This window comes from Siniperca chuatsi, linkage group LG9, assembly GCF_020085105.1.
Source record: "Siniperca chuatsi isolate FFG_IHB_CAS linkage group LG9, ASM2008510v1, whole genome shotgun sequence".
NCBI classification, from domain to species: domain Eukaryota; kingdom Metazoa; phylum Chordata; class Actinopteri; order Centrarchiformes; family Sinipercidae; genus Siniperca; species Siniperca chuatsi.
This window is the reverse complement of record NC_058050.1, coordinates 17,304,173-17,315,988: the sequence shown is the minus strand read 5'-3', so window position 1 is coordinate 17,315,988 and position 11,816 is coordinate 17,304,173. Positions and strand designations below refer to the sequence as shown.

Here is an 11,816-nt window from a genome sequence, read left to right as displayed (position 1 = left end):
TGGAGTTAAAACGGTTTTATAAACCCAAGTGTGCCAACATTTATGCTTCCAACATCATGTAATCCTTTGATGTAAACATGAAAATAATCAAAACAGGAGTTACAAGGTATTTACACAACAACTTCAATATTATGGTGTATGTAACCTGTTTCTTCTAACTTGTTTTTCTCATAAGTTTTTTTGCTTGTTTCTTTTGCAACATTTAGAACAATAACTTTTTTCCTTCAGTCCCCACAGAGCAAATCTACAGTCACATGATGAGGATTGAAAGCAGCTAAAGGAGCCAAGCAACACAATGCCAGACAAAACCTCAGCCCCAAGAGAGTTCTTCAGACAATCGCAAAGAGAGGGACTTATCGAGGAAAAAAGAGCAGGAAAAAAGGTGAGAGTTTGTTTGTTTGTTTGGAGAAGAGGAACTTCCTGTTTTGGAGTGCAGAGTTGACTGCAGTGGATACAATGGTCGGGTCAGTGGGTCAGCCTGTGGAGCCTACTGTATATATAGTGTGAAGTGGGACTCATGATAATCAGCAGGTCACAATAAAGTTTAAAGAACTGAAGCTAAAATCTGTGCAGCCATAATGTAACAGTATCCTCACCAGTCTCAGTTTGATGAATTATTATGCATCACTACTTCATACAAAATTAAGAAACAGCCTATGTTACCCTGAACCAATGACATATCAAAATGTCTGCTGTGAAAAGGGCCTGTTGTAATGATGAACTAAAATCTATAAACTACCATTTTAATTCTATGGTTTGTTTAAGTTTGAAAGATACCTGATGAAGATTTAATATTCAAATATCATAGCTGTACTTGGTAAAAAAAATTGGTAATGTTCTGACAAAGTCATTAAAGTTGGTTTGCTGCTCAAATTTGCAATTTAGAAACAAAGACACAAGAGGAACATTTGCCCACGTGTGATTTACTTTGTTCACTGGAATAACTACAATTTCTGAAAGCACTCAAAACACAACAAAAGGTTACACTCAAAGCGTTGCTGGAAACCAGTGATTTTCATGAATTTATGGTGGCAACAATGAAGTGGTTCACTGGAGTCTCTGTTCCAGCACCATGGACAGAGTTCTGCCTCTGAGGCAGCCTGTGATTTCTCAAAGCCCTGTTGACACAGTAAGAGTCCTATTTTCCCATTACCTCATATCAGTAAATCCTTAATAAGCATTTGTTTTTCATACAATCTATATTTCTTTACAGTTTCTCAATGCCTCAAGGTAAAATGACTCACCATATCATCACTCCCCCCCAATGACTGATGAATGAGATTGGCCTGTTACTTCCTGCCAATGTTTCCTATTGCTGTGTAGGACACAGATGGCCATTTAAACCCAGAGAGTTCAGTAGTAAATAAGAGTAAAGAAGATTGTAGAGACAAGAATGAAACAGATGTTTTTTTGTGAATGTTCTGAAATACTTTGACATTATAACAATAATGCCAAAACAGGACTTTACAGAATCCCTGTAAACCTTTTATAATGAGGAATTTAATTATTAAAAAGATAATAAAAGTAAGGGACACCTTTTTGGACATAAAGAAGCCTTAAAGGAATAGTTCGACAGTTTTGGAACTATGCTTGTTCACTTTCTTGCTTTGTAAATATGAAGCTACGGCCAGCAGTTGTTAGCTTAGCTTAGCATACTGACTGGAAACAGGGGAAAACGCCCTGGCTCTGTGCAAGAATGCTGTTTAAATGAGACACAAGTAAAAAGGTTGGAAATGACATTAAATAAAAAATATTGTTGAACATTGCTCAGTCGAGCATAAGACCCTGAATTTATCAGTTTAAACAAACGGGTAAAAGTGAGATTTCACAGCTGACTGAAGTATGAGTATTACATAACTGTGCCCGATGCTGGATGCAGGCATCCTGTTTGTGATACAGTTTGAAGCCAGGCTGTGGTTTTGCTCAGGCCTGTTTTTGAAAAAGATGGCTGCAGGGGGTCTCTGCGGAAAAAGTTGAAGGAGAAGTATGTCAGGAATGAAACGAAATGCAGTGAAGCAGGAAAACCTACTCCTGAAATTAGAGCCACATTAACACTTGAGTGTTATCATCCATCAGTGTTATTTGATCAGACAGCAAAAGCAGGTCAGCTTTATTCATTAGATGACAGATAAATCGTCTCTGTCTGCCTTCTTGCATATTCAGGTGTGTGTGGACGGCATGTGCAGTACAAGCAGTCCGAGAGGAACACGGGGTGACAGGGTATTTTGTACGTCTCTCACCCCCAGAGCAAAGTTACAAAACGCTGCATTCTTTCCACAGATCCTTATGATAACACAGGCTGCGCTGCCTTTGACTAGCAAGTAAACTTATTGATGTGAGCCTTGAATTCCTGGACCATTTATCCATCTCAGGCCTCCCTTTGAACTCAGAAATGTATTTGCTTTCACACAATTGAATCGCACATGCCCCCTAAAAGGATTTATTTTCCCTCAAATTATTCTTCATGTACAGTTTCTTCACAGTAATCACTTTTTGTACACAGCGCACTTTCCTAAAGCAAACAGAGAAGGCCATGAATTAGAGAGCGATAAAAACAAAATGAGGGTAATTTTTTCTTTTTGTAGTGTTTTTAGTAGTCACAATTTATCTTTATAATCAAAAACTTTGACACACAGTAAAGATACAGGCTTGATTCACTTCTAATTAATTTGTTTGACCCTTTTGCACACAATAATCCTTGATACAGAAATATAACTTTCAGTATTATACTTTTTATCCCCAGTCAGAGTCCCTTAGGTCACTCATAACAAAAATAATTTTATAAGTTGTGAAATAATGAATCTTTTGATACATAAATGATAGAAAATAAAAGCATTTTACAAAAGAATGAGTAAAAACATGCCATGTATGTGAGAGTCCTGTACATGTATGTGCAGTATACATGGCCCTTTTACTTCATCCTTCTATGTCAGTGCCGTCCTGGCCTGTCTGTACAGTGACACAGAGACAACCGCTCCAGACCAGATGGCCAGAGTCAAACACAACCACAGCGTTCTCCTGTTCTGATAGCAGCTCCTCTCAATGCCGACCCTCCACATCTGTTTCCATGATGTGTTTGCAGAACTCAGTCACGCGTTCACCCTCTATTCCCGGATACAAACAGACATCTTTGTGGCGCTTCGGCCTTCCTGCGTCGGACACATCTTTCAGCAGCCCTTTGTTTCCTCCCTCTCTCTATCAAAGGAGTGTCATTTGTTCAGGTGCTTGCTGCTCTCTTTCTCTCACTCTTGCTGCCTCAACACTCACATTGTTTAGCGAGCATTCTCCCTCTGAGCCTCAGAAGACTTGCCTGAATCAGGTGCATCCAAAGCTCTCTTGGACCTGCTGGCCACAGCTCTAAGGGACAAAAACACAGTCACATAATTAAAAATACGAATGTAAGTGAAATTGTGAGTGTATATATATTTTCTCGGTAATCTTGACATTCAAAGCTCACCTTAGGATTCTGAGTATGTTGAGTTGATGTCTCTTTACAGATCTCTTTGTGGAAGTGATTTCAGGGCTGCAAACAAGGAAACAGTTTAGTTACCAAAAAGTACGAGTACCTTTGACATACAGACTTACCATGACATTGCAGTTTGTCACTTTAAATGTTTTATTGTTATCGCTGTAGTTAAAGAACACTCCCGTTAAATAAAAGCATACAACATTTTTTTACAGTCTCGCTAAATGTTTAATGTTCCAAGAAAACAGTGCACCAAATCAGCAGATATCATGAATGCCACTAAACATGAGGCTTTGTCGACCTCATGTGATGCCTCCTGGTGACAGTATTTGTTTGGCATTTCTAGCAAACGTGAATTCTCGACTTAGCTTTTAATTGCTTCCAAACTCCTACATGCTTCACTCCTCAGCCCCTTAGAGCCAATCAAAAACAAGCTTTGTGCACCAGCCTGAGATTATTCTACTCCCTCAGGCCTCAGCTGTAGTGTTTTGATGATCACACCCTCGGACAAGCAGGACTTACAGAACAAAGTAACACATTTAGGCTAATAATAGCATGGCAATGAAATTAGATGTTCCCTCAAACTGCACCACTTCTTGTCCTCCACAAAGGACAATAATACCTGCCTTTACAAACTAAGCGACCTATGATGGAAACACATGGGCTCTGGCCCTGACTCACCTGTGATGGCAGAAGCTGGTGCAGGTTTGATCATCAGGGTTGGCACAGGCGCAGCGTAAAGTGGACCTTCTGCGTCGGGAGAGAGGGCTGCCTAGACCATAAACTATGGTCTTACTGCAGAGAGAAAGAGAAACAAGAGATATAAACATTCTGCAGACTTTGCTCTCTGATACTTCATACGCCACTGCCCATTTAATTATACAGTGATAGCACATGTTTATTGTGCAGATATTGGGCTCAAAGTGAAAATGCACTGACTTTTGCACAGTGTTTTTAATCATCCTGACCAAGATGCTTTACATAACAGAAGTATACAAGTGAGTATGCTGCATGTGTGTGTCCAAACTTGTTTGTGTCCCCATGCGCTGTGTATCCTCTTGCTTACCTGGGCGTATTGACCCAGATGATATCCAAGTGACAGAAGTAGTGGCACTCAGAGTCCAGCAGGCTGCTGCAGGCACAGCGCTTGGTCCTCTCTCTCTGTGCTGGGACACCGTCACCGGCCTCCACTTCACGCTGTTTCATCACAGGAAGACCCAAACCTAGTCCGAGACAAAGACCCACTCAGTAACAGTGATCCAAACTGATCCAAACCAAATGTCAGTGGCTCTGTCTCCGCCTTTACTCTTTTTCAAAAGACAATATGTTACATCACTAGTCTATTATGAATAGAATTTGCAAGTGAGATCATGAAAAAGCTCATAGACAGTCAAAAAAGGCTGAATCTAAAATGCTTACTTCTTCTACTACTGTTTTTTTTTTTTATCAAAAAACCCCTGCATGAAATAAGGAAAAACACTACCACGCTCCTACTACTTGCACTTGAGGTATTACAGGAATCAATTGCAACATTGTGTCAACATTTAGCAACAATAAAAATCTACCCGAGATAAAATGAGCAGCTTTTGTGTGATAAATTGATCCTTTAATGTGTTCTGTTCTTCCGGGCTTGCCAAAACATGTATGTGCACCAACATACAGCGATGACCATTGCTGCTTTGTGCACAGTGTGACTGAGATTAATGACAGTGTACATACAATATGTGAGTTACAGTCTACACTGCTAATAAAAACACAAAGGTATAGCAATGTGTTTTTTTGACATTCTCTCCTCTAACATAACTGAGAAAGTTCTTAGATTGATGCAAGGATGATGAACTTATACCTGATGTCATACACATCCCACTAAAACAAGAATATGAAATTGTTATTTTATTAGAATATATCTTTAAAAAATAGACTCACCGTCCTGCATGGAAGCCCAAAGAGTGATGAGAAGAAGAACGCTGGTGTTAGTAGACATAGTTGAAAGCTGATGGATGGAGAGAGACTAGCATCTGTACAGTTACAGCTGTGTTTAACGTGCTGCTGCTGTATGTCTGCAGGTGTCTGAGCTCTTTCACTCTTATACCTCTCCTCTCCTCTCCCTCACTTGATGTCATGGTAAAAGCTCCACCCACAGCTGCATGCCATGGATCCACAGTGTACAACCCCAGGGTGATCGAACCTGTGACACATACCATGAATATCTGATGCTTTTGTAGTCTCTCTGTGACACTGCTGTCACCTGCTGAGTGACATTCTGCAGTTTGCCTTTGAATGAGGAAATGTCTCTTTTCTCTAGTTATACATGAGGTTTGAAGGGGAGGAAGAGAGAGATGGAGGATGACATAAGGTCTGAAGAAGGGTTGGAGAGTTGAAGGCTGATGGATCCTGATATGAATATGCTCTTAAAAGGGATGGAGGAGGATGAAGGCAATGGATCCAACACTGATCACTGGGAACACGTGTGAGAAGAGATAAGAGGGGAGATGCAGTGATATGCTGGTGTGCAATGGAAAGTTTTCCCAAGGCCAGTTTCTCTATCAGAACAAAACTAGAACAACAGCAGCAAGATGATATAAAGACTGACAGTCATATCTATAACTATGTTAGAGACAATTGTGACCCTCTAATGTATTCTGAAACAGTATCAACATTTTTTTTGAAATGACTGAAAAAGACCTTGTTTGAGCAGTACTGGATGAATTAACCTTTTAACCTCAAAGAATGTACTGTTAAAATGTTGGATCAGACAACAAATGCAACAAATACATGTTCTGGTTTATGTGTTGTAGTTTAGTATTTCCTGTTTTATTTTGTAGTGTTCTGCATCATGTGTCTTGTGTAGTTTTACTTCATGTCTGTGTTTGCTTTTCCCATAATTTTTGATCGCTGGCTAGAGTCTCCAAAAGTAGAATGGGAGCCAGAGCCTTCAGTTGTCAAGCTCCTCTCCTGTGGAATCAGGTCCCAGTTTGGGCTGCAGAGACTGGATCTTTGGTTGTGGGCCACCTGCTGCCCCCATGTTCCTGCTCAACTGCTACTACAGTTGTTGTTGTTGGCTTTGTTACTATTATTGTCATTATCATTACTATGACTATCATTCCCATTATTATTACATTATTAATGTTAATATTTCCACTACCAGTACATTATTACTATTTTAAAATTCTAGGTGGAATTTGCATTGTCTGTGTACTTCCTTCATTAAGCATTCCAGCGCGTTTCTAGTGTTTCTAATAATTTGGACTTTTCAAGTGTTTCTAGTTTTTTTGGACTTCCCCTGTGTTTCTTGGATTTTACTTGTTTCTTGGACTTTCGGATTTTGCTACTCCCTATCTGATTTGTTTACCTGTTTGGACTGCTCTCCTGGTTTGAACCATTGCCTGCCTCACCATCCATGTAAGGTTTTGTTCTGCAATAAATCATTGAACTTCACCTGTTCAGCCTCAGTGTCTGCGTTTTGGTCCATCCCCTTGTTACCTGCTTGACTAAACGTGACAAAACAGAGCTAAAAGGGAGTGAATATTGGACTTAGATTCATCAGATGGACACAAACATGACTCCAAATGAAAGATAATTTAGCTTTGTAACTGCTGGACGTGTGAATAAGCAACTGTTTGCTAACAAGTTTGCCATATCAGCTTAAAAGGTAGTGATATGATATGTTTCCTCTGTCCACACAACATTTTTTTAATTTTGTGAGTGTTTGACTGTCACCAAAGAAATTCCAGAGTTACATTTGACTGAACTGATGGCTGGTAAAGGGCTCACAGATAAGCAGGCTGCTCTTCCCTGCCCATAGGCAGTAGTGCTCCTTCTCAAGTCCCACCCACATTGTGCCCTGTACGCAGGTCAGCCGTGCCAGAGTCATGCAGATAGGCAAATGGCAGCTATCACTCATGTAAATACAATAAATGTACATTCAGAGTGGATATTGTCTTCACTGCCGTCATTTCCCAAAAGATTACAGATCACTTTTCGGAAATGGACAAATGACTGAGAATTTGGGGTAGATAATTTTTTGCTACTGTAAGGTTAGATGATTTTTGTCCAGTGGAAACATGTGAGCATGTGAAGCAGGCAGTGTTTGAAGGCAGTGGGAATACTATAGATTGAAAGATGAATGTGTAATCACTTAAAGTCTTGTTTGCTCAGTTTTGCTTGCTCAGTAGTTATTACTATAAGGGGAGATAAAAATATATATTTTTCCCCATTCATTTGTCATAATCCCTTCTAGGGATAATGTTTACTTAAAGGGGCTTATAATCCACTTTCCATGAAACATGACTCCTGAACATATATAACACAGCAGAGAGCAGACAGTACTTTTCCTCTGTAGAGTGGGCATGGCCAGTGCACAAAAACATGTGCCTATGAAAACGAAGAGGGCAAATTAAAATCAGCAGCAGACAAGTGGGAGGACAGAACATGGGACAGTCATTAAAATGATTTTGCTATACATCACTATTGTGTATAATCCTTTCAAAACACATTCACACACTGTGTTGTGCTTCCACTTTGATTTTGGGACCTTAAATTCACACATCACCCCAGTTTCTGTTTGTTTCCTCCCAAACTCTCTGAAGAAGAGTCAGCTTTAATTATTGAGTAGATCAGGATATTCTAGTGTCTAATACATAATCTGCCAGACTTCAGGCAGGGAGGGGACAACATTTTTTCTCTCACATAAAGCTTTGTGGAATGTGTGACATGGTGATGAGATTGCCACACTACATAATGATAGCGTAGAATTTTCAACACATTCTTGCACCAGAGGTCATAAGTTCAGGTCCCTCAGGAGCACAGATGTGCCCCTCTCCACAGGCATCATAACACATTAAGCAGTAGTGTCTCTGAAAAATGGATAGCAAGTAAAAGTTAAGGATGCAAGTCAGAGGAAAAGCCAGAGTCTCTTTTTGTTCAGCCACACCCCAGTGTCTTTGCCAGCTTCTGTCCTAGAAAGTGTTTATTTTTAATTAGCAACCTTACCTCCTCAGTTCACTCCTTTGAAAATATAATCTCCCTCTAACCCTTCTGGCTCTGAGTTGTCGGCATACAGGGCTTTGAAGGAGGAAGAATGATCATTCACTTAACTTAAACTCTTTTTGATATGTGTCTAAAAATACCACTGCCTCCCTGTTGCCTGTTTTGTAACATTTTCTGTGGAATGTCAAGTCACAGCAGCAAACATCTTTTGGCTTCTTGTCAACACAATCGCTGGCTGTGCCCGAGTCAGCTTTATGTAATCCATGTCTTGCTGTGCTGTTAGACATTATTGTGCAAAACATCAGTGACAGTGAATGGAAAACATTGCTGGGATGGGAGTGATACATTTATGGGAATATTGTTCTATACTCCTAGAGTTGCATGAAGAAGAACGGGGTGCTTGAAATAGTTAAAGAAAGTGACATGATAAAACAGAATGGAGGGTTAAATCTTGGTAGTGATAAATGTGTGTGTCTACACCATAAAGATGGGTGTTTTCAGGAAAAAGAGTTACAGAATGAATAAACATTTGACCCATATAGCCAATCATAGTTCAAAATTTATAGACATGCTATTTAAATTCATGTTGGTTTGGAGTTGATAAGGTGAACTTCTTCTGAAAGGTGTGTGTACCCTCTTGACCCCAATCAAAACTAAAACAAAGGGAACCAGAAAGACAAATGACACCAGTGTTTCTGTAGTCATGATTAAGAGCACCTCCTTGTTCTAACTATCAGCTGCATGGATGAGAAATATAATTTGATGGATGCCAGAGTGTTGGTGAGTTAGTAGGGACATCTAGTGGTACTACTAAAGGCATACAGCTGCCTGGTTGCTCCCACAAGAGAGAAAAGTTCAGTAATTTGATTATTGTGGGTTTATATATGCTATTTAATCCTTGCCACATACTGACAGGTGACAAATTAAAGGAAACACCTAAATAAACGAGTGGAGAAGCATTACAGAGGCAGATGCTTCTATACAAGGCACAAGGGGTCAGAGAATAGTTTGGTGAGTATGAAAAGAATCTAAGCCAAGATAAAGCTATTCTGATAACTTGTGGTAGCCCAACGCCTTACTATGAAGCTGTTGTTTTATATTTGACATGTAAGTACTATATATTTTTTTAAATCTGCAAAGTCAAATAGCATTTTAGAAATATCAGACAGATATAAGACAGATTTAACATTTTGACACAAAACTATGTGTTTTTTAGAAGAAGGAAAAAGGAAAACACACATGGAAAAGGGTTGTAGTCACCAATCACCACATTATCACGTGGGGGTGCAAAGTACAACCAAACATATCACAAAAACCAAAGTAGAAGCCAAGACCACAAAATACCACAAAACTCATGACAAAGTACCACAAACAACCACGTAGTAGTGGTGCACCACAGAGTAGTACAAAATACCACAAAAAGTTCTACCAAACAGTACAAGTACCACAGAGAAATGACAAACCGTGTTGTGTTCTTCGGAATGGAGGTAACCACTTCTAATCCAATCAGTTGAACCCCATTGTAAATGTTTATGATGTAGTTTTGATGTTTTCTTTGTACACGATCCAACTTCACTTATCTGTTGTGGAAAACCAATCCAATGTGGTTGATAACACGAGGAAATCATTAAATGGGTATGAAACAATTTGTCCTAAAATTTCCACACTGTAATTAAAAAGAATTATGATACAAACTATTAGAGCAAAAGCATGATGAGCACATGGCCAAATGGAAGAAAGGCACAACCTCAAGGGAGTCTGGCGCATTTTTTATTTCTTCAATGACTAGAAATTTTGCTGTGTGTGAAATCTGCAGGGCACTTAATCCTCTGTTACCAGCCAAACGCAATCCCTCATCTTTGTCACCAATTCAAGTCACAAGAACATCATGAAAAAGACACACATATGTAACAAAAACATCCTTTTTCCAATAAAAAAGCAAAACAACAACAACAACAACAACCTTGAAACAATTTGAAACAATGATCATTGTCATCAAATAACAATAAATAAGGAGCGCTCTTCCCTGTATAGAGATATATTCTAATCTAAAATCTTTTGTAATAAAAAATAGAACTTCAGTGCAATTTCCTTTGACACATTTTTGCTGCTCCTTCAATATCTCCACAATGCAACTCTCTGTTACCCTGGCATTAAAGCAGTGGAACAGAAACATTCAAAACACCAAATATTAACCCTCCAGAACAACACAAAAAAGCAGATATAAAATTTCACAGCCTTCTCTTTGTCTATCTGTTCTGTACATCTCAAAACACAAATCTGGACAGAAAAGGCACAAGTAACTACAATTTGATTAATACTGAACAAAATGTGGACAAACAAAAATGGAATTATTTTTGATTAAAGATTTTGGTCATTTACAAATTTATTCATATTCCTTTTACATATATTTAAACAGACATTAAGATTACCAGTATCAATAGAGATACAGGAGGGATATAATTATATATATATATAATTTATATATATAGATAGACATTATTTTTTACAAAGAAAAAAGTGCATTTTTATAACAAACCTGAATATTGCCAAAGAACAAACATTTAAGTTAACAATAGTATTGAAAACTGTATAAAAACAAAGCAATAAAAAACAAGACTAGTGTAGCAACCAATAAAGCAAAATGGGATGCATGATGCATCAAGGTGTAGACACTGTTAAGTGCTCTGGTCTGTTCTGGCTGAGTCTCCTTTAGCTCCTCCCTCCACCCGATCACCACCAGACAGTGGCTCCTCCCCCTCTGGCTGATGTCCAGTTACACGCGAGGCTACAGGGGCTGCTAGACTGAGGGGTGCTCTTGAACGACTGTCTCTGACGCAGCGTTCGGTGGTCTCAGTAGCAGGCCTGCGGGTTTGGGCGGAGCTATGTGAGCTGCCATATTGCTTTGAGTCTGTGGTCTCCAACTCCGGTTTGGAACATGTTAGTGCTGTACTGAGAACGCACCGCCCTGACTGGCTGGTTCCTGCTGCCTGATGCTCTGACCAGTGGTCTCCAGGAGTCCTAAGCCCTTGAGTTCTGGGGGTCCCGCCCCAGTGTAATTCAAACCTGGCCAGTGACGGCCCCTCCATGGGGGGAGATGTTGGGGATGAGGGGGTGGTAGGGTGGGACCTTGGTCTGGCTTGTACCATTTGGATCCCTCCAATGGGGATCATCAGATAGGGGACCTTGGCTTGTTGGGAGTGCATGGGAAGATGGCTGAAGATGTTGTCTGCTGTTTGGTGGCCAGGATAACCCTCACAGGTAGAAAGACGAAAAGCAGGTGGAAACAAGCTGGCTTCTGGCAATGTTGGTCCTTTTGCTGCTGTACCACATTTCTCCTGTAGGGGGAGCAAATAACTCA

At 39.8% G+C, this 11,816-nt stretch overlaps 2 protein-coding genes across 8 annotated transcripts in view; both read right to left on the bottom strand.

The window, feature by feature from the left end:
- Positions 1–2,412: 2,412 nt before the first annotated feature.
- LOC122881532 (endothelin-2) lies at positions 2,413–10,067 on the bottom strand. The gene is made up of 5 exons (XM_044207828.1): positions 5,393–10,067; positions 4,533–4,689; positions 4,148–4,261; positions 3,458–3,523; positions 2,413–3,357 (listed from the first exon to the last, which is right to left on the bottom strand). The coding sequence occupies exons 1-5, from the start codon at positions 5,448–5,450 to the stop codon at positions 3,273–3,275; spliced, it is 480 nt and encodes a 159-aa protein (XP_044063763.1). The 5' UTR covers positions 5,451–10,067; the 3' UTR covers positions 2,413–3,272.
- Positions 10,068–10,212: 145 nt separating this feature from the next.
- Positions 10,213–11,816, bottom strand: part of LOC122881531 (transcription factor HIVEP3) — a 40,546-nt gene continuing 38,942 nt past the window's right edge. For all 7 annotated transcript variants that reach the window (XM_044207822.1, XM_044207824.1, XM_044207821.1 and 4 more), the window contains one exon: positions 10,213–11,793. In XM_044207822.1, the coding sequence (XP_044063757.1) occupies positions 11,134–11,793 (660 nt within the window). In that variant the 3' untranslated portion in view covers positions 10,213–11,133. The remainder of the gene's footprint in view (positions 11,794–11,816) is intronic.